Source organism: Brachypodium distachyon, chromosome 1 (genome assembly GCF_000005505.3).
Source record: "Brachypodium distachyon strain Bd21 chromosome 1, Brachypodium_distachyon_v3.0, whole genome shotgun sequence".
In the NCBI taxonomy this organism is placed as follows: domain Eukaryota; kingdom Viridiplantae; phylum Streptophyta; class Magnoliopsida; order Poales; family Poaceae; genus Brachypodium; species Brachypodium distachyon.
The window spans coordinates 15,258,724-15,282,033 of record NC_016131.3 but is presented as its reverse complement, the minus strand read 5'-3'; the positions used below and the strand labels follow the sequence as shown (position 1 = coordinate 15,282,033).

Genomic DNA, 23,310 nt, shown 5'->3' with positions numbered 1-23,310 from the left:
GGATGTAAGATCCCACGTCAATCTGCCGTCATTAGATTTTTCAAATAAAAATATGGTTTTCAACGAAATACTAAAAGAAATAACTTATTTTCGGATATAATTATTTTTGGTCCGATGGCTTGATGGTCGTCAAGGTTAACTCATGCATAATGATTTCCGGCGGCTTGCGAAGTACGTATTTTCATACATACTCAGCCTTGCTTCATATGTTGTTTTCAGAACCAATGATCACGGTGAGCCCCGACGAGGTAGAGGCCGGTACTTATGATGAGTCCGGTCCTTACTATGAATATGCTGAGGTGGAGTATGAGTATGAGGATGCCGCTGGCGAAGATGATGTTGCGTAGACCACCAGGAGGGTAGTTCAAGATGGCCTAATAACGTCTAGATTAGAGGCACCTCTTGCCGTAGTGAGACTTGGAGACATTTTGAGTGTCCTTGTAATAAGACACCGTCTGCGAACGGTGAACGTGTCTATTGTACATGCTACTGTTTTCCTCAAGTTGATCTTGGCGCAACTCTGTACGTGGCGATTCTTCCGTTACGCTGACTTTGTCAAAGGTAACGGGGCGTCACAGATGATGATGATGATCTTGAGTGATGGTGGGAAGAAGAAGAGGAGGATTCTGACCACTACATGATTGTTGCTGCCCTCCTTGCGGACATTGCGGACATGGAGGAGAATGAGAGGACGAAGAAGAAGAAGCGTCGAGGATCAGTTCCAGGATGCATAGTTGTTCCAAGGGACATGTATGGTACCAATTTGCGGATCATTGTCCAGTACTTTGCAGATCCTCCGATATACAATGCAAAATTCTTTAGGAGGAGATATAGGATGTCGAGGGAGTTGTTCTTGCGCATAGTGGCAGAAGTGGAAGCTCATGATGACTATTTTAGGCAGAAAAGAAATGCTTGGTGTTCTTGCTGACTCTGTAGATGAGATAGTGAGCCTTGCTCAAAGCACAATGATAGATACTTAGATACTTTCAAGAAATTTGTGAGGGCTGTGGTTGAGATATATGGGGATCAGTATTTGAGGGCACCAAATGTTGAAGACACCAAAAGGCTCATTGCTATGAATAGCGCAAGAGGGTTCCCTGCATGCTTGGTTCCATTGATTGTATGCATTGGAGATGGAAGAACTGCCCAACAACATGCAAAGGGCAGTACACAGGGCTTGTGGATGGTCCAACGATGATTCTTGAAGCTGTTGCCTCTCAAGATTTGTGGATATGGCATTCTTTTTTCGGGCTTCCAGGTTCTTTGAATGACATAAATGTGTTGCAGAGATCGATTGTTTCAGAGGTTCACTTCAAGGACAGCTCCGGAGTTGGAGTACGTGGTGAATGCGAACAAGCACACCATGGGATACTACCTTGCTGATGGTATCTACCCTTCTTGGTCAACATTTGTGAAGACCATCAGCAATCCAGAAGGGAACAAGAAGAAGCATTTTGCAACTGTGCAAGAAGCGGTGAGGAAGGATGTTGAAAGAGCATTTGGTGTGCTACAAGCTCGGTTTGTAATGGTGAGAGGGCCAGCAAGATGGTGGGACAAGAAAACTCTTTGGTACATCATGACAGCTTGTGTGATCCTACACAACATGATCATTGATGATGAGCGCGGTGAGGACGTGGACTTTGAATATGATCAAGATGATACCGAAGTGTTGACAAAGGCGGACTACGAGGGTCGTGATCCACTTGTGCTACCGAAGTTCTTGGCGATACACAAACGTATCCAGAGTAGGCATACTCATGATCAGCTAAGAGATGATCTTGTTGAGCACTTGTGGGCGCGACACGGTGCTCAGTAGTTTGTTTATTTGCCTTGCTGCCATTATGTAAGTATTTGATATTCACTTGTTTAATTATTTGTGTTGTTGTGTACATTTAAATTGTTCGTAAAAATTGAATTTCGATTTGAACGTGGTTAAACCATATGTGTTGGAAATATTTAATTGCACAAACTATATGCATTGGAAATATGAACTACATGTTGTATGTGTTGGCATAATATAGAGAAATTGATTTGGGGCTATGAAATAGGAGCTCCTGCTGAAGCAAACACCAGTTTTTGGGCCTCTACTTATGGAGGCTGGCCCCTATTTATAAATTTAGGTGCCCTGTTTAGGGGCTATTTCTGAACACGGTCTAATGCTAATGCCTCCATGCACAGATCGTTTCCCAAGCTCACATGTTTTTTTTTAGAACAACATGTGTTGCTTCTGTAGGGAGAGAGAGAGACTCGCCGGCCCATAGGCTCGGTTCACCGGATGCTCCTACAGTCCTACTACCAGCTGCAGTTTACCGTGCAAGTACAAAGACAACCCTCCCCTGCGACGAGCAAGCAAAAGCAGAGCACGTCAGCATTGGACGCGCCCGGGCGCTGGACGGACGGCGTCCATTGGCCGAGCGAGGGGCTGCCGACAGAGATCACGAGCAAGCTAACCTCCTCCCGCACGCACGGACGAGTCGTACGTACCGGGTCCAGCACTCCAGCTAGCGCCGTGGGGGCTAGCTACTATGGCCAGGCATTCTGCCGAATACGTCCAGGGCCAGACGCCCAGACCCTCACGGGCGCGCCATTGCCCATCGATCGGCACGGGCATCCAGCAGCAGCAGCGCTAATGCGCTAGCTGGCCGTCGTTGCTCCGCTTGCTTCTTCGATCGGCGCGCGTCACGGCCTCACTCACGTGCCTGCCTCCTCTGCCCGCGCGGCGCCTCCGTGCTATATAGCCACGCCGTCGGCCTCGCTTTTACATTCATTCCCGCTTCCAGGCTCATCGGTGTAAGTTCTAGCAAGCAGGGGAAGCAAGCTTCGAGCAAGCAAAAATGACGGAGAGCTGGTTCCCGATACGCGCCGCCGCTGCCCTGTCGGTGGCGGTGCTGCTGCTCGCGGGCGTCGCGGCGGCATCGGCATCAGCGGCGACGCTGGAGGTGTCTCTGGTGAAGAACAGCAACAACGACGCCGCGCCATCGTCGTCATGGACGAGCTTCATCGCGGCCCAGACCTCCCGGGACACGTCGCGAGTCCTGTACCTCAGCTCACTAGCCTCTGGCTTCGGCGGCGCCCCGCTCGCGTCGGGGCGGCAGCTGCTGCACACCCCGACATACCTGGTCCGCGCATCGCTCGGCACCCCGCCGCAGCGCCTCTTGCTCGCCGTCGACACCAGCAACGACGCCGCCTGGGTGCCCTGCGCCGGCTGCCACGGCTGCCCCACCACAGCTCCCTCCTTCAACCCAGCATCCTCCGCCACGTTCCGCCCCGTCCCCTGCGGTGCCCCGCCCTGCTCCCAAGCTCCAAACCCCTCCTGCACTTCACTCGCCAAGTCAAAGAATTCCTGCGGGTTCAGCCTTTCCTACGGTGATTCCTCCCTCGACGCCACGCTATCCCAGGACAATCTCGCCGTAACCGCAAACGGAGGAGTTATCAAGGGGTACACGTTCGGGTGCCTGACGAAGTCCAACGGCAGCGCGGCGCCGGCGCAGGGGCTGCTGGGGCTGGGCCGAGGCCCGCTAGGCTTCGTGGCCCAGACAAAGGGGATCTACGAGGGGACCTTCTCCTACTGCCTCCCGAGCTACTATAGGTCCGCCGCCAACTTCTCCGGCTCCCTCACCCTCGGCCGCAAGGGCCAGCCGGCGCCGGAGAAGATGAAGACGACGCCGCTGCTCGCCAGTCCGCACCGCCCGTCGCTGTACTACGTGGCCATGACGGGCGTCCGCATCGGGAAGAAGAGCGTCCCGATCCCGCCGTCCGCGCTGGCGTTCGACGCGGCCACGGGCGCCGGCACCGTGCTCGACTCCGGCACCATGTTCGCCCGCCTCGCCCAGCCCGCCTACGCCGCCGTGCGCGACGAGGTCCGCCGCCGCGTCGCCGGTAGCCTCCGCCGCCGCGGCGGCGGCGGGGCCTCGGTCTCCGTGTCCTCGCTCGGCGGGTTCGACACCTGCTACAACGTCTCCACGGTGGCGTGGCCGGCCGTGACGCTCGTGTTCGGCGGCGGGATGGAGGTGAGGCTGCCGGAGGAGAACGTGGTGATCCGGAGCACGTACGGGTCGACGAGCTGCCTGGCCATGGCGGCGTCCCCGGCCGACGGGGTCAACGCGGCGCTCAACGTCATCGGGAGCCTGCAGCAGCAGAACCACCGCGTGCTCTTCGACGTGCCCAACGCTCGTGTCGGATTCGCCCGCGAGCGCTGCACCGCCGCCTTCGCCTGAGAGTGAGTGAGAGATCGATCGACTTAATTGTCTGGACTGTGCGTGTGGGCTTAAACTTTGATTAATTCTTCATTGGTGAACTGGGAGCCCTCCATTGTCACCGAGGAGGTCACGAAGGCCTTTGTTGACGAGGAATTCGTCCGTAACAATTCCGCCGAAACCGTGGACGCACCCAAATGTGGCTGTAATTTTTCTCTAATTCTTGATGTTTTTATCAGCACTACTTTGCTTCTCTGCTGGATCATTCTGTCATGAAGAAGCTCTGGAAGACTAAGTGCATGATGAAACATAAAGTGTTTATTTGGTTGCTTGCTTGCTGTCGACTGGCTTGACACCCGTAACATGCTCAAGCGTGGCCATCTTGGACGCAGCTGTATGGAATGCCTGATGGTCCTGGATGCAGAAAAGCAGTCTCAGAGTATACATGCTCTGTAAACAACAAATGCTTTGTAGTTATGACTACAGCAAACCAGTTTTAGAGTGTAGATGCTTAGTAGGCAGGTAACTAAAGCGGTTAATGCATCGTTTATAAAAAAAGTGGTTGATGCATCGAAAATTCATAGATATTACAGATATATGAAATATTGTTGATAAATGACTATGCATCATTGAAAGATAAAATAAAAAGCTTAGGACACTATAGGTTACAGCATGGTATAAATTCATCAAAGCAACACACATAGATGTTGTGAAAAACAGATAACGAAATAATGAAATTTTGCTACCATGATGAAACTAACTTAGGAAAGGAGTTTGTCGGTCTGAAAATCTCGTCAAAATTCCAATTTTGGAGATCTGGATGTAGTACAGGACTTGTTGAGGTTCTGAAAATTTTGTACAGCATTTTAGGGAGGGTATGGGGCAAAATTATGTGAAGTTTAGCACGTGGCTCTCTTTTCTTTTGCCAGCTGTAGACGAAGTTATGTGTTATAATAGATATGTATGTATAGCGGATCAGTACCTAATTTTCTCCAACTCATCGCATACAAAGATGGACTTCATGATACAGTACATGCTGGAACTACTCTAAAATAACACACCTGATGCAGGGGGACAGACACACAAATCTGCTCTAGGGCCACCAGAGGGAAGCCCAATTGGATGAAACACTGGAAGATAAACTGATGCAGGGACTGAGACAGGGGAGTGGGGCTGCTCGACACCTTAATAGCGATTAGCCATGTGCTTAAATCATAACATATTACGATATCATTGCACAAGATAAATAAGGGACAAGGCGGGGGCATAAACCCTTATATCGTTTGGTTTGGGGAATGGGTCGACGGGCACGGCTTGTGCTGGGCGACGGTGGAGGACTTGCGAACCACTTGCAGATTGAGGGTCAGGCATCTGGATTGTCACATGATCATATAATTTCTGTTACTTTTTCGAAAATGAAAATTTATATTGATCTCAACGTTATATCGAGCGATACAACCAAAGAGTATCACACCTCTGGTCTCTGCGCCGAGACGCACACAGCCAAAGTAACACACCACAAACTTATTACATCAAAAGAAATATAACGACTATAAGCAGATTTAATCCGGTGACTAGACCGCCACCCATGATGGCTGAAATGTCCCTGACCACTTGCTCTAACTTGCTGCACGCCATCAAAACCAGTTGGCGATCCGCTGCCTTGAGTAGCATAGACCAAGTACGGAGCCAAATTGTGTATGAATATAATACATGCATAGGAGAAGTTATTTTTTTGCAATTGAAAACATGATCATTTCTGCATAGCCAAATTGCCTAACATAAAGCTGCAACCCCAACCAAAATAAGTGCTTTCAATCTATTATTAACCCCTCGTAACTAAGACCCAAACATATGAGAAACATCACGAGGGAAAAAAAGATTAGAAACTATTTGAACTATTGACCATACAAATCAAGAGACATGACACCCAAAAAAGAGGTGTACAATAGTCTCATCCTCATGACAGAAACTGCACTTAATTTGAGCTACCCTTCCAATTTCGCTTTAGCAGGTTGTCTTTAGTTAGAGTGACCCCGCGCCGCAAGAACCAAAGAAATAATTTATGTTACTTTAATTACATATTAGATGACAGTCACCGTCGCTAACTATAGAGTGGAGGGAAGCATATTGCGTTTGGCCAACAAGCATATGCAACCAGAAGGGAGAAGATAGCAAGCCAAGAGATTCATCTTCCAATTCTATGTGAATGGAACTATTTTGGTTGAAAGGAATATTTCTTTTGCAATGACTTGTATGTTACAAATTGTTGTATTGGTTTGCGCTTCAGTGATTAGTAATCTCTCTACTTCAATTTTGGCTTCGCTTCATTGAAACAATCTGATATAGGGATTACTCTGTTATAGTCTAGCTAGAGTGGTGCCTTTATCTCTTAAAGGTCCATCCGATTTGCAGGATTTCTTTCAGAAAAAATAAGTTTGTTGTTCTACTTTAGTGATCTGTTTTGTGGTGATTAGCAATCTGTCATGGTGATTATTTTGATTCACAAGAATACTTTTGTCTCGCTACATATTGTTAATCATCGGGACCATGAGCAACAAGGCCATTGTTGAGGAGCAAAGTTTCTCCACAAAATGACCTGATTGAAGAGGAGAACAAAGGATGGCAAACGAAGAATTTATGGGCAGGATCGGTTTGTCAATCAGCGTGCCTTCTCTGTTCGTGGTCGTATGCCAAGAGGGAGAGAGTCAAAGAGATGGGGTGGACAGTTAACAGATCATAGCCTCACGGCAGATAAACACATGATAATCGTTCTTGGCATGTATGTTCATGAAACGTCAAACTTAAAACATTTCTCGTTGTTCCGTAGCAACACACGGATCTTTTGCTAGTAAACCTATATATTGTTACCGATGTAATCCCTCTAATATAAAACTATAAATACAAATACCGGCCCAATGTGTGTCGTGCGGTTTCCCTCGAAACCCTAATACTCTCGATGTTTTAAAATTGTAATGTTAGCTCACCGCTCCGGCAACAAGACCATATATGTAGCCAACCAACCACATGTATATTGGTAAAAGAAATCCGATGGGCACAAATCTACAAAATTCAATGACAAAGTTACTATGAACTAAGACTTTTTGATTCCGTCGAAAATCGATTTTACGGTATAGGTGTTTATGACCTCCCCCTCTATGCCTTGCGGTAATGATTCCTCTGGAATTACGATCTTTACCGCAACGGTGCCGTCCATGGATCAAATTATTTCGTGGATTGGATGTCCCATTGCGTGTACTCGGAATAGGTGAGTCTATGAATTCCACCAAAGCAAAACGTCAGTTGGAGCCTCCCCTAGCGCCGACTTTCTGCGGTACAGTTCCACTGCGTCCTTCATCGCCTTGCTTTGTATAAAAGCCGAGATCTTGTCGTACCCGAAGGATGGGACCCCGCGTAATCGTTCCATGCCGAGTTTCCTTTGATCTCTCCTAGCTTCTGGTAGACCCCGGGCGCTACGCGTGGATCGAAACCCGCGGCAGCAAGTAGCATGATTCCGATCTGATCCGCCTCTACCTCGCTCCTACAATATATGAGTGGACGACATAAATTGGGAGCACATAGATCTCCTTAATTTAAAATGTAAGAATTTTTAGGCCATAGCCCCTTCTCTTCAAGATGAGATTGTACTTTGACCATCATCTTCTATCCAAACGATATTTATATGAGTGGACGACATAAACTGGGCTGGCTTGGCTAATTAACTAGTAAGATAGTTGACTGTTCATTTTTAGAATGCAACATACTATGCGAGATGCTAAAGTAAAGTGCGGTAGTATAGTGACAAAGGCGACCTCGTGCAGTTCCAAGCAATGCCTTGCGACGGCGTGTCCGACCTACAAACAAAAACAACGCATGCATGGATGACTTGTGACCCAAAAGCTTCCGCCGTCCGGCCAATAAATAAGAAAAACCGTACTACCTCGTGTGCAAGAATCGTAACAATCTCGGCATCGGTGGCTAAACATTCGAGGAATCCAGTATTGACTATGATCTTGCCGCCAGGCCTACAGTACGCGTTGGCACGTTTGTCTCTGACGACGATCACCTCCCAGTCGAGCTCGCTGAGATCCGGCGTTTGCGGTCCCGGTTTATCCTCGTCACTGCTAGGGCTGTTGGGGAGAATTAGATGAATCCCGCGGATGATATCATCGGCGATCCGACGGACGCGGACGGTGCTAGGGACCTAGGGTCAGAGGGTCCAAGGATGTGATCCGGCCTCTCCGCGCTCCTTCTTGATGCCATCGAAGCACGAGTCGCCGTAGTCGCGCTCCTCTAAGGAGTCGAGGTAGACACGGTGCACGCGGTTCGTGTAGGGCACGACCTCCTCGCAGCTCACCCTACGGAGAGGAAGGAGCGTCACGGCGTACGGCAGGAGGAACATGGATGAGTAGGCGACAAGGCCTGCCGCGGCCGCCTTCCGTGGCTCGTGGCGCCACCCACGGCGGCCACGGGCGAGGTGAGTCTGAGTCGGCGGCAGCGCAGGGGCTCGCTGGTGGTAGCAGCGAGCCAGCGGCGGCGGCGGCGGACGCTTGTAGCCGCGGAGGAGGAGCCACGAGAGGACGCTCATGTTTGCTGATTTCCTGCTGCATGCACTTTGTAGCCGCGGCGTTTCGACGGGTCGATTTTTTGACGGTACGGTCCACGTATTTGTTGGCCGACGCACGCACGCACGTGCCAATTGGGAGTGCACCCGGACTACTCGCCTAAGGTTTTGAGTGTTCGTATACTCGTCATTATATTGGCCAGCTAGCCCGTGTTTGCATAATTGCATGTGTTCGATCTAAGGCGTGATCACGAGTGTCATCGTACGTACGTACGTACGTCTCGTACTTGTATCACACACGTACTGGGCCGGCCTCTACTAAGTGGATAGCAATTTCTTTATAGGCTAGCAAAAAGCCACGTGCGTTGCTACGGAAGAATTTTTTTGAAAAACATGCTATCTTAAGTTTTCAAAAGTGGTGTCTTTTGCACGTAGCTACGTATTGAGAGCAACTTTAACAGTTACCAAAATTTCTGATCGAAAAAACGTTAATTCAGTCGGTAGACCATATGAAAATTATGTTAGCCCCGACGAGATGCTGCTCTCCCTTCGCTCTATCACGCATCTCTGCGATGCCATGCCACATATATTGGGCCTGTTGCAACCATGATCTTTAAGGAAAATCAAGGATCCAGCACATCATCAATTAGTCATATGATCAAGTCCAATCGGGCCAAAACATAGATCCTGAAAAATGGTAAAACTAAATCATAAACGGACGGGAATTAAATTAATGGAATTTTCAGAGCAGATCCATGTCCTAATTAAATTTAGAAAGCAGGGTCTGCATGTATCATCAATTAGGCCAAGATTTCAGCAAAAATAAAGAAAAAATAGAGAAAAGCGTTGGTAGTAGCAGCGCCAGAACGCCCGCCCGGGAGCATCTGTTGTTGCGGCGTCGCTGGAGGAAGGCGCCCACTCTACCGCCATGCCCATCTCCGCCACCGCGCATCGGATCCGCAGCCGCGGCGCGCCGACGACCAGCTAAGGAGGCGCCCGACCGGCCCGCCGAGGAGCGGGCGCCCCGGAGGATCTTGACGACGCAGGCCGGACGGAGGGCGCACGAAGGAGCTAGCGGCACTGTTGTCTTCCCCACGCGGATCCTTGTCACTGGGATCTGGCCGTCAACGGGACCCAGGCGCTCCGCAACTGGCAGCGTGTCGTCCTACGCCTCCACCTAGTCGTCGACGCCACCCGTCTCTCCCGATCTTCTGCAGCACTGCCGTCACGCCTCCGTCTTCACACAGCAGCGCCGCCGCCGAGCTTCACCTACCTCGCTCGCGACTCGCCCCGCCTCTGCCGGAACACACCGTCGATCTCCTCCACATACTACAGCCAGCTGTCCAGATAGATGAAGAGGGAAGGGGGCAGGGGCTCGGCGTCCTTGGTCCATGAAGGGAGGAGTTGGACTTCATGGAGGAGGCGGATCGAGCGGTGCGAGAAAGAAGAGTTCGGGGATGATGGATCGAGGGGATAAGTGCGAGACGGAGAGGGGACAGGGGTCGGGCCGCGTGCCCACGTGAGAGGGTCGTGCGGAAAGTATCGAGGACGTACAGCGGTGGTTAGAATCAATCGGATAAAAAAAAACGCTTCTGCATTAAAAGTGGTGACAGCGGTGGCAAATTCGTAATTTTGGTGAAGTGACGTACGGTTGCGACCGTATCATCACCACCAACTCGAATTTAATATATTGGTATAGATATTTGCTCCAATTTAATATATTGGTATAGATATTGCATATATCTATAACATCTATAACAATATATTAAATTGGAGTTGGTGGTGGTGGTACGGACGTCGCAGTACGTCACTTCACCGAAAACAATATATTAAATTGGAGTTGGTGGTGATGGTACGGACGTCGTGGTACGTCAGTTCACCGAAATTATGAATCTACCACCGTTGTGCCCACATGTCTTTTAATCCCGGCTCCCGCGGTTCAGAAAAACCACGTACCACCCAAAAAAGAAAAAGAAACCAACAGAGACCTCCTCGCTCCTCCTCCTCTCGTACGAATCTCACCACCACCCCTACCCAATCCGGATCTCGCCAGCGCCCGCAGCCGCTCTTGGTCGCTTCCACCAGCTCGTGCGCGTCGGCTGCGGCCGTGTGTGAAAGGCGGCTGCGGACCCGCAGCTCCGTCGCGCGCCCCGACCGCCGCCTCCACCGGGTCATGCGCGCTAGTGGCTCCCTGCGGGACTTGGACGGCGATGGGATGAGCCAGAGGCCGGGATGGCGAGGGGGGGGGGCTGTGGCTGGACACGGTGTGTGCGCGGCGCGCGGGTGCGGCGAACTGGCGGACAAGGCTGCGAGAGGACGTAGGCGGGCAGCGCACAGGTGTACCAGGCGGCAAGTGGGAGTAGGTGCGCTCGGGAGTGGACGGGCGGTGGGAATCTACGAGCGGAGGCGGTGCGCACAAGCGGGCGGCCGCGTATGGCGGCGCGATGTTCGGTGGCGGGATGAATCGGGACGGTGAGAGGAGTTTGCACTCAGAGTGGATGGTCGGAGGGAGAGCGAGAAAATTGAGAGAGGGGATTTGAGAAATAAAGTACGGAATAGGAGTAATAGGAGAGCATGGCAAGGATCCATTAAGCAAAAATTTATATTGCCGCTTGCTTTATGTGATGGCTGCCGTTGCTTGCTGATATTGATCGATATACCGATACATGATGTTTAAATCATCACCACACAGAAGGTCGAGCGGCTTGGACGGATGGAAGTGATAAACGTTATCATTGCTGCATGTTCTTCATTATTCATGATTATATTGAGAATCAATTCATGAATTTAGCAAAAAAGTTAAAAAACGCTCACACATGATTTTTGAAATGTGGTGCATGTGAGAATAGTGATAACCTGGAGGTAGCGAGCAAAAGACTTGAGCATGTGTCACTTCCTTTTACACGGGATATAGAAATAAGACATGTGCAAAAGAGAAAGAGACCAGAGTATAGCCTACGAAAATAAACATATCATAATCGTTATATACATATGTGCTCATGAAACACATCAACATTTTATTTGACGTTTTGATACAATTTTTCGTTGAAGGCATGAGGCCAAGGTCACTAGTTGAAGCCATGAGGCTAATCCCAGAAGAGGTTAGTAGAGATGGTACCAATATCAGCAGGACGCTGACGATCATCTACTCTACATGGTCCATCATTTTCATCTCGGCTGAAAACACTTGATACATCATTACAATTGCTGACATCCCTACGGAGATATGGGTAGCCTCCTGTTGAGAATTAGTAATGCATACTCGAGAATATTCTAAATTTTTTTTGAATAATTGGGGGAGTGTTCAAAATTAGAGAAGTGTCTAGAATACTTTGGATTATTGGAGGAGTAAGATATTACAAGGATCCTTATGGTGAATATGAGAACATTGAAATATTCTAGAAGGTTTGAGAGGTTGCATGAAGAGGGATATTATTTAACATGGAAGACACACAACTCTTCATGGTAAAATTAGAATCTAGAACAAAGATTATTGTGTAGAGTATTCTAGAATAGGCATATTTATATGTGTAAGTGTTTGGATGGTTGCCCCTTGGCAATGTACAAGAAGTATTATAAATATAATAGGAGTATGAATTGTTGCAGCAAAGTAATAAAAGGAACTTGATTAACATTGTTGCACCAAGTAATAAAAGAAACCATATTAAGATTGTTTATCCATAGCCATTATGTTTTGGCGTAGTTTTAGTATATATCGATTAAGAGAATATATAATTGTTGCCCCCGTTTGCTCCATTAACATTGTCATATTAAATCCCTTGACAGCAGCAAAGGCCGTACTGGAATCAAACCAGGAGTTAAAGTGCATGGTGAACTCATCTGGGATGGGTGCCGGAACATGCATGTAGCTCAGCAGCAGTTTTCATCCATTTTTGAAAAAGCGGAAACCGGATCGCCTCTGGTATCACAACAACCGGAAAGGAAAAAGGGCCCAGAGCCTGTAGTCTCCCTGCGCTTCTCAGTCCTCTAGCAACAATTTTAGCGAGTTGGCTAAAGCTGTGGATAAATATTTCTTCACCCATCTTTATATTAAATCCACCATATCATGATAATCCCTGTCATACGAAGATACTGAATTGCATTATAAGACAGCTGGCATGAAGTTGGAACTTACTCTCTCTTGCAGTCATTCAATAGATACCAAACATTTGCAGATATTTTTACGTAAGCATGATCATGGCTGAGTATTATAGCATCACAATCATGTTAAAGGAAGCACCACTAATGAAAAAAAGAGTACCTTTGGTTTGGTACCCTAGAAAATAAAGATTTGACCATCGAGACAAAAGTATTATCATCTTTTCATCAAGCATGAGGTGAACTAAAAACACCCCTTCTAGGAGATGTAGAGTTTGCCCGCGACTCTACTGGGTTGCCTTTGGAGAGCAGGTTGTTTTGACCAATGATGGTCAACTTCTGATCGTGAAGCTTTGAGAATATCGGAAATTAATTTTGGATAACCTTATGTAAGGATATCTTCCCTGCTCTCCTTCTTGATGTCATCGAAGCACGAGTCGCCGCAGTCGCGCTCCTCTGAGGGGTCGAGGTAGACACGGTGCACGCGGTTCGTGTAGGGCACGACCTCTCGTAGCTCATCCTACGGAGAGGAAGGGGCGTCATGGCGTACGGCAGGAGGAACATGGATGAGTAGGCGACAAGGTCCGTCGCGGCGGCCTTCCGTGGCTCGTGACGCCACCCGCGGCGGCCACCGGCGCCGAGGTGAGTCTGAGTCGGCGGTGGCGCAGGGGCTCGCTGGTGGTAGCAGCGAACCAGCGGCGGGGGCGGCGGACGCTTGTAGCCGTGGAGGAGGAGCCGGGAGAGGACGCTCATGTTTGCTGATTTCCTGCTGCATGCACTTGTAGCCGTGGCGTTTCGATCTCGGTCGATTTACTCACAGGTTGACGGTACAGTCCACGTATTTGTTGGTAGGCCAACGCGCGTACGAATTGGGAGTGCACCTGGACTCCTCGCCTACGGTTTCGAGTTTTCGAGCACTGTCTTAATTTGGTCTTCATCGAATCCTCGATGCCCAAGAAACACTATCATGCCAAGAGCATCGATCGCACTCCGTGAATTCTTCTTAGGAAATTTGTGATGCGTTTCGTACTGATTACTATTAGCAATGTAATAGTTTTTTTTTTGGGAAAGTCTCCTGGTAGTTGTGTGTGCCTTCTGCCGAAGGACCATCAGAACTGTGTGGTGCTCGTGAGTGCAAAAAGGCACCCTTTTGGACTGGCCACGGCTCTCTCGTTCGCTCGAGGTGATTCGCTCGAGGCGGCAATCGTGGGCGGGTACAAGTGTGTAAATATAGCCCATCAAATTTAAAGCGTTGGGCCGCATGAGCCAAAAAATGTCTTTTTAGCGGGCGGAGTTTACGGGCCGCTTCCGGCTGAACCTGATCGGGAGCTTTAAAAAGAAAGAAAGAGTAGCAGATCCACCGAAGCAGAACCTTCCCCTGAAAAAAAAAAAAACCGAAGCAGAACCACCGCGTGTTCTTCGACGTGCCCAATGCCCGTGTCCGGTTCGCCCGCGCGCCGCCGAGAGATCGATGACTCGATCGTGTCCATGTGTGTGCTTAAGTGCTTTGATATTCTTTCTGCAAATTTTTTTTTAAAAGATGTTCTTTCTGCAAAAAGATATTCTAATCTCGTGAGGGGTTGGGGTTGGGTTTGCTCGTTTGGAAGATGCTTCCGCGTGTGTACGTGGTGCTGTTTACTCTACTAGATTAAAGTCAGAGCCTTGCGTGGGTATGCGTGCAGAATTATATGCGTCTAACAAAAAGAAACGGAGGGAATACAAATGTACAATCCAGCCAGCAAAGGTAATCCGTTGCTCAATCTCACGTGCTATCTCGGTTGGCGTAATTTATTTCGTTAAGACAAAATTTTGATAAAAAAACTCTATTGATATGTGTTTTTTCATACATGAAATTTATATTAATGGATTCGTTTTTAAAAGTTCTTACTAATGATTATGATTTCGTATCATATAAGTTACATGTTAATAAAGTAATTCTTGATCAAAAACTTGTCTTAACGAAATAAAATACGCCAACCTTTGTGAAATGGAGAGAGTATACCCGGCTGGCCCGGCCTGAGGCTCGACGTCCCGGGCCGGGCTTGGGCCTCCCTTTCCAGTCCCAAGCCCGGCCTGAAAGCCCGAAATGACTAAAAATGGGTATTTTTACGAAAAATAGGTATAAAAAATCATTTAGTTATTCCGAAAATAATTATTTTAATGTTTAAATGGCCTATTTTCGGTGTTTCGGGTTGGGCCGGGCCAGGCTCAGGCTTCGTGTTTGACCGTCGGGCTTTTATAAAGATCGGCCCGGCCCGGGGTTTGCCCAGCTAAGTCTCACACGATGTTTGACAAAGTGGGCTGCGTCTCTGGCTCTCTGCATGGCCACGGAACGTTGTGGACTGGGATTCCGAGAAACCGCTGGCCCAAGATTGAAGTATTTTCTGGCCTCGTGTGTCTGCATGCTGGAAGCCCGGAACCAAGGGTACGTTTGCTTCGTGGCCAAAGCTGGCCTTGCCAAACAATTGATGCGCCCGCAGCATTCGGCTAGCACTTGGATGGCGACCAACAAATTTGCGAGCCGAGACCAGCCCGAGAGCGCCCGTGCTTTTTTCGCCAATTCGTGGGCGAGACAACGGCGCTCGATTCCTTCGCCAAAAATTTGGCAGCCAAAGCCCCTGCAAACTCGTTGCGATTTCTGGTTTCACTAAACCATGCCTTTTCAGTTTCTGTTCTTCTCAGTGGTGGAGATGGTTGCCGGTGATGGATTGGGATGGTCATGGGCGACCTGAGGAAAATGCAACGGCGAGGCGCTCGCCGGAGCAGGCAGCGGCGTGGGTGCGGGGGAAAGAGGGAGGCGACGGGGGACAGCCTTGCGAGTTGCGACGGCGGCGGCCGGCAGTAGCGCCTGTGCTCGAAAATGGGACGACGGGCCTGATTGGTATCAAATCGTTGTTTGTGTTCACAAATCGCATGCACTCGCCGATACAGAACTTGATTGATTCATATCCTATTTTTCTCTTCGGTATTTTTTCCAAACTGCAAAGCAAATTCCTTTTTCATTTTTTTGCGGGTAGCAAATTCCTTTTCCTGGCTATTGTAAATTAATATCTAAACAATACCCATAAATTTGGGTATAAACCAAAGAGAAACATGTGATTTTTGAAAAAAAAATTGGTATGTACAATGGTTACAATCTAAACAACACATTTTGGCCATGCTCTGAATTTGGTCATGCCAATTTTTTAGCAGGGCTCAATCCAAACGGCCCCTGCAATCCAAACAACTACAACTTACCAACATTTTGGCCATGCCCTCAATTTGATCATGCCAATTTTTTAGCAAGGCTCATTGGAGTTCAATCCAAATAGCCCCCAAACCTGGAACACTCAGTAATGGCACAAGCCCATTAGGGCATCTTCAACAAGGTAATACTTAGGCCATTACTAAGAAGAGAGTGCATATTTTATCTTGCACTAGTAACAACATCTCTAATAGATGGTTATTAAGATCTAATACTAAGATTGAAAAAAAATAGATGAATGTGAAAGGATGGGATCCACAAAGTAAGGTTTTAGTAACAAGAGATCTTTTCAGCAAGCATTTTGTTGTTACTTATGTCTCGGTACAAGAGACAAAGCAGTTTCTTATACTAGTAACACCATTTCACTTTTTATGTCTTTTTCTTTTCACATCATCAAAAGTCTTAAATGGCACACTCTTAATAGCGACATGTATTATGGAGATGCTCTAAATTCAAACCCGCAAGTGAGTCGAAGCATCCGTCCTCCTTGTAACATCCAAATCCTAAAGCCGAAGGATTGTTCGGCCTGTCAGGAACTTGCAGGTCGCTATCATGACTACTAATATAATTACGGCCAGAATGCCACCGCCAGTTACTGTAGCCGTAGGTGCGTGGTCAGGCATGCACGCCCGACGAGTGTCCTCGGGCTTGTGCGCTGTAAGGTTGCTATCCTTCTCCCTTGGTCGATAGGAAGGATCTGCCGCTATATAATCGGCCGGTTGCATGCAACATCTTACATCGCGGATTATATCGGAGTTTGTGTCTCGTGGCCGGGGCGTGTTCGCAGGAGGTTTTGGCAGCGGTGCTCTGGTCTGCCCGTGGAGGATTTGGCGGCGGTGTTTTGTTGTGTGTCGATCTGGTGGATGGGTTTCTTCTCCTGCTCGATCTGCGCTTGATTTGGTCGTTCTCTCCGTGGTGGTTGGATTTAGCGGCGGTTTCGATACGTGGCTGCCCGGTGGATTTTGATTCTGTTAGCTGTGGTGGTCGAGATTTCACATATCGCTTCTTTCTGTGGCTGGGCGGCCGGCAGGTGCGGAGGTGAAGTTTGGAGTTAATGTTTTTTCGATTTCGTTCCTGTTCTTGTAGCTTGTTTCTTCCCGTCGGGTTTCCCTTTTATTCTCGGTAGCGCCGTAGCGGCTCGTGCTCGGGGTTGCCGTCTTCGGGGGATCCGCGGAGCCACCGCTTGCTGCTCTCTAGCGGGGCGGTTGGGTGGGGATTCCGGTGGGGGTTCCTAGATGCTCTGCGTTACCGTCTCCAGCGAAGCACAGCCTTGTTGCTTGTGATTTTTCTGCGGAGCTGCGGCGGGGCGGGATTGCATTGGGTTGTGTGGTTCGCAGCTTCCTTCCTCTCCTGGTCTCCTTCGGCGGTTCTGTTTCTTGGGTTTGATTAAATATTTTTATATCTATAAACTGGTTCAGACAAATGATCTTTCACCTCACACGAGAGACAACTTTTAGTTCTTTGATTAAATATTTGTATATCTATAAACTGTAGTATCAAATTTATTTGCAGTTCAAGCATTCCCTACAAGGCCCGAGTATGCACTCTTCCAGGATTTATTTGCTACGTACTGCAGTAGCTTAAATCTTGTGATTGAGTACATCTGTTATGACTGTGTGGGTCAAGCTTCAACTAGATTATGCCGCTAATATGTAGAAAGAAGCCATAACAAACGGCTTGGAACTAAGGTTTGTTTCAATGGTCATTGATTTGTAATACCTGAGCTGTGTAATAACTCCATTGATTGTTCTTCAGCACAGGATGAGTCTTCTATCGTCCAAATCGTACCTGCCCCCTACTGTGTTAGTTTAATTCATAGTTCTATTTTTTTGTCTGGTTAGTGCTTACTTCATGATTGTTCTGCAGCACACGATGAGTCTTCTGTCGTCTAAGGTAGGTACCTGTCCCTACTTTGTTAGTTTAATTCATCTAGCTGACTTATCAATTTGTGGGAACGAGCACCTGTATAACCAAATCCTACTCTAGTATCCTTGGATACTGTGGCATTTGATTAATTTGGACCTTTAAAGTTGAGAACTGACATCCTATTTAAAACGCAAGGATCTCAATCCAGCAGACTGGGTTATGAAATGCAACTTTGCAATAAAAATAAATAAGAATACAAATTGATCTACATAGCCAGCTTGTTTGGGAATACTTCACTTGTGCAAGTCTCTAATTTACTGAACAAAAGGGGTATAGGTTAGAAAGACTTGTGTGCTAGATGGTTCTCTCTAGGAAATCTATTCGGTGACACTATGCCGACCATCAATGTATAGAGAAATTGGAGCTTGGAAGTGATTTTGTTGCATATTCAGTTTGTTTTGACATAGTTGCTGTGCTATATCTGTGTTCTGAATATAGTCTTGTAATGAGCCTCTCTCAGGGTCTCCATCTGGCTGAATGACATTCTACAAGGTGCTAATAATTCCGGAAAAAGAATAATTGGATCTATACTGATGGACAGTCAGCATCTTACAAGGAGGTTGGACTCTTTGGCCCAATGTCCAGCTTTGTAGAAGTCACTATCATGAATTCTTATGCTTAGGCTGAGTCCTCTATGAGTTCACAGAAGGTCCTTTATGAACTCGAGCGTCAGATTGCATGATTCGGGCAATGTCAGATTCCAGCCGGCCGCCCTTTGCATCTGAGAAGTCATATTCCTTCAAAAATATTGCTGCTCCCAGTTTTCTTCGCTAACATTTTCCATACTTTGATAGGATAAGGCTGGCAGTACTTAATGATAGAGGATTAAGAAAGGAGAAGAAGGTTGAATGGTTCGGCCTTAATTTTTTAAATTATTTCAGAATTTCAGAATTTCAGAATTATGGCATTAATTCTCTCTTTAGTTTCTTATCTTAAGCAACATCTTTTCCCCAAATCTGTGGATTGCACAAATTTAGTTCTTTCAGCTTATCTAGAACTATGCAATGTTCTTATGCATATTTAGGGCTGGAGCTTTTGTGTGATATGTCCTCAGAGATATCTATTTAGTGTTCGTTAGGAAGTCTTGACTCTTTTATTTGCCATGCACCCACTGACATAGACAAACACAAGTATAAGTGCATTAAGTTGAATAATTTATTTTGTACTGATAGACATGTCATTTTAATGGCAAATTCGTTGAATTTTCATTCAAGAGAGATCGCCCTCTTTTAGTTATTATAGCGTGTTGTCAGTTTGTCATGTCCATTCAGTTCTCTATAGGCAGATGCTGGAGTGTAGAACTCATATTATGCAATGCTAAGGTGCTAATTACTTTTTTTTTTAAAAGAGAGAGAACTGAGAGTAGCCATTGTCTTCGATTTTCCTACCCAGATTTGGCACCTTTTTAAATGCATGTATGCCCAATTTGATGGTGTGTGTGTGATTCCGAACGCTGAGCCACAAAGAGAGGAACTGTAATGGTGACAAGGCCTGCTTCAGAAACTGGGCTTTGGGTCTTTTTTTCTCAAGTTTGGACACTCTTCTGCCTTCAGCTATGTCATATGAGGCACACAAATAAATATTCATGCGGACTTGCTTGTGATATGTTCAGTTGTATTCTGATCCACGTTATTGAATTTTGTCAAAATAATGCATGCTCTTGGCCTTCTGATCGAATGAACATCAACATGCTTCAATATCCCCTGCACAACTACATGGTAAGCTCGTACTTATTATTATGAAAGGAACCAGGAACAAATAAAGTAAGCAACAATTTCTCTATTTACTTTTCCTTTTGTTGTAGATTCATTCTCAACGGGAGATCCCTATGATTTTCTTGGAATAAGTTTTTCCCTCATTTGAGTCATGCCTTTTCCCTGATGTGTTGATGAATACCTGGGTTAGGCTGAGCGGGACAAAAATGTCATGTTCAGCTTTGACACAGTGTTCTGATGTCTATAATTTCGTTGCAGTCCCATTGTTGTAGATATTGATTCCTTCGGTTTCTTTCTAAATTTGTTCATAAGTTAGTCAAAGCTTTTGTTATTACCAATTGAGTGACTACTCTGGGGACAGATGTTGTCAATTGAAAATGGATGATGATTAGTTATGGCCAGTGTTCTATATTTGATACTCATTTGCTGCTCTGGTTACTGACTGAGTATAGAGAAGCTATCCCAAGGTTCCTGCATATATGATCTGAATAATACAAATTATGCATTAGCTTTCTTATTGGTGCAGGCAGCGAGACCAACCAACCATGCCATAATGCTTTGTCAGGTCTCTACAGGATATTGAGAACTCAAGTGACCAGAAAGCCCCCTACAGGACCGTACACATAATGGAACTGAAGATATCAACAGGTGAGCTTGTTCGCATGTATGTATACAGATTGGTATTGTAGCAAATCGTAAAATGTTGGTACCTCCATGTTCTTTCATATTTTTACTATAGTGACTTCTCTTCAATAATGTTGGATTGGTAGATTATGCTTGATGTACTTTTGTAGGTATGCCTAAAAAAATCCTCCATACATAAGAGGCTAGCCAGTTAGCCATTGGACCGAAGTGTCACCACGAGTGTCGTATTGGACTTTTTTTCCCTGGTAAAGCACACTGATAAGTAGGAGTAGAGATCACCGAGTGCAAACTGTGGTTTCTTAAATTTAGACACTCGAACCAAAAAAATGATATATGAATATACCATGAACCTTAGGAAAGTTATTGTGAGATGTCTGACACTTCTGATGTGTTGCATGTAGCACGAGTAAAAGGTTATTGGAAAGGTGAGGTTTCCCATCGTAAATACGGAGTACCAATTTAATTGTATGGCCTAGAACGACTGTGATCATCAATTGTTAAACAAAAATTTGTCAATATTTCTGTTACACGGTATTGAACCAGGTGCCAAGAGGTTTTTTTGTTTCAAACCAAAAAGAATTCATTCAGGGGAAAGGTCAGTGTGCTCTCGTTACGGATCTCCAGACCGTTGCAGTGGCTTTGATTTATTTGACAACATGCCCAGAAGAAGTTGGCGAAAAACCACACGCTATTAGCCATACTGCTACACACACCAGAGAGCTTCCCTTCCAAAAGGCAAATATGTATAGAGCAAACTGATGCACTGAACTTGAGCCTTTATGTTCATTGCAAAATCTTGAATGTTAAAGTAGAGATATAAGTGTCCCATAAGTTGCATCTCATTATAGATTTTCTCTGTATTCATTTGTTCGTGGCAAATGTATCATGTGGCCTCCACAAATGTATGATATGTGTAAATCTGTATCAAACGTTTATGAACATGGAGGGAACTTAAGGATTGTTGTATATATTGCCAGCGTGGCACAAACAAACTATGCAACTGACGTTCTATTTTTTCTTTTTTGAGGCAAACAAACTTGTATTCATATCATAGTAAGCAAAATTACAGAGGAAACAAAGAAGATACAAGAACTTTGCCGAACATCACCGTCGCAGTCACCGAGGGAGAGGGAGAAGCCCTGACCGAATAAGACACCACCATCGCTGAGAAGCTTTGAGAGCCACCTCTATTTTAGCCCGCCGCAAGAGGCAGGATCTTGATGACGGCACAAGGAGGAAGGACGATGACACCGTCTCCAGAAGCGCCAGAATGACGAAGAACATAGCACACCACCCCACGTGACAACACCAGAGAAGGCACTACCACGACGGAGAAGACGCGGGAGGGACATTATTCCGACAACAACCGGCGCTTCCGTCATGCCGGCCGTCAAAGGACACCTGAACCTAAAAAATAGGACTAAAAACACTCCACCGCGCCGCAGATCCAGGGTCTCCCGCACGCCCAGCAAGCCAAACGGCCACCGGAAGCGAGGGAGTCCAGTGGTCTCGCTGATGGATACGCGAAGAACACTCAGGCGGCCGCTACTCCGTTTGTGGTTGTTTGTTAGTTGACGTTCTTTGAACTGAGTGTGCCAACGGCACAGCGAAGCGCACGTATCCTACTAGTCCTTGTTATTTTTGGGGGCCCAGAACATAAGTGGGTGAAAGTTAGCACTCGTCGTCCACTTTGCCGCCCGGTTTGAACCAATGGATCGTCGAGGCCAATGCAATAGTTACTTGCAGCTTTGCCTTTTTTTCCTTTGAAGACCAGTGCAAAGCAATGCTGTGCAGTGCTACAGTTCTTTCTCTCTCTCTCTATACTTTTACCTTGTGATTAGGTACTGTTGCAGCTGTTTGTACATGCTAAGCTAGCTGATGGATCTGTCCCTTTCATGGCCAGGGAGAGCAAGTTGCACCAAATGATGTGCAACATTTTGAGACTTTTGCTCAATGCAGAGTTGCAGATAAGCCATCACCGCGGTGCTCGACTCCGGCACCATGTTCACCCCGCCCGCCTACGCCACCGTGCATGATGAGGTCCGCCGCTCCGGTCTCGTCGCTCGACGGGTTCAACACCTGCTACAACGTCTCCACGGTGGCGTGGCTGGCCGTGACGCTCGTGTTCAGCGGCGGCGGTAATGGCGGGATGATGGAGGTGAGGCTGCCGGAGGAGAAAGTGGTGATCCGGAACACGTACGGTCTACGAGTTGCTTGGCCATGGCGGCCTCCCCAGCCGACGGGGTGAATGCCGTGCTTGAGAGTGAGTGAGAGATCGACCGATTGTCTGTGTGCGCGCATGCTTAAGCTTTGCGAAATTGTTGATTCTTTTGCGGTGTAGTGCAGAGATGGATGGAGCCCGGCCCGTCCCACGGGTTCTGGGTGGGGAAGAAGATGGTTATTAGTGATCTGGTTTGAAACACGTCGTGTTGCATCATGTGCTACACGTCTTATGGGTGTGTTCTACGTCGGCTGATTTTTGAGCAAAATGTATTAAATCTCAGTTGACGAATCGTAGCCATTGAATTAAGATCTGAGGGTTATCCACACTCTCCCCTCTCTCACAGTTGGATCTTGATCGCGCGAACGACTATCTCCAACAACACATGTCTAAATTGCTCCCTCCTCCGCATGACACTGTAGTCTATCGATGATTACTCGCGGCGCATTGGCGTGATCGTCTCGTATAGACAGACTCTGATACTTGACAATGGCTCTAATGTTTTTCTGGTACCATGACCCTCTCTAAGAATTCCATTCTCTTGATTTTTAGGGACGAAGTTAGTGAGAACCAGTTTATTCAGGTGATGAACCTTGAACTAGCTCAAATAATTCGGGTAACATAGATGATATCCAATTTATCTCCAGCCAGTTGTGGATAGCAATTTCTTTATAGATATTGCGTGTCTATAGTAGAAAGCA

At 47.1% G+C, this 23,310-nt stretch overlaps 2 protein-coding genes and 1 long non-coding RNA gene across 3 annotated transcripts; all 3 read left to right on the top strand.

Annotated features, from left to right (window-relative positions):
- The first annotated feature begins 673 nt into the window (after positions 1-673).
- Positions 674-1,816, top strand: LOC100827624. Its single transcript, XM_010231278.1, has 2 exons — positions 674-780; positions 1,288-1,816. Exons 1-2 carry the CDS (start codon positions 674-676, stop codon positions 1,814-1,816), a joined length of 636 nt encoding a protein of 211 aa, XP_010229580.1.
- Positions 1,817-2,547: 731 nt separating this feature from the next.
- LOC100827018 (aspartyl protease AED3) lies at positions 2,548-4,532 on the top strand. The gene has a single exon (XM_003559808.4). The coding sequence runs from the start codon at positions 2,835-2,837 to the stop codon at positions 4,215-4,217; it is 1,383 nt and encodes a 460-aa protein (XP_003559856.1). The 5' UTR covers positions 2,548-2,834; the 3' UTR covers positions 4,218-4,532.
- A 12,183-nt stretch (positions 4,533-16,715) lies between these two features.
- LOC112269968 lies at positions 16,716-21,380 on the top strand. Its single transcript, XR_002962245.1, has 2 exons — positions 16,716-20,391; positions 20,538-21,380. It is a non-coding gene; the product is annotated as an uncharacterized LOC112269968 (long non-coding RNA).
- Positions 21,381-23,310: the final 1,930 nt, after the last annotated feature.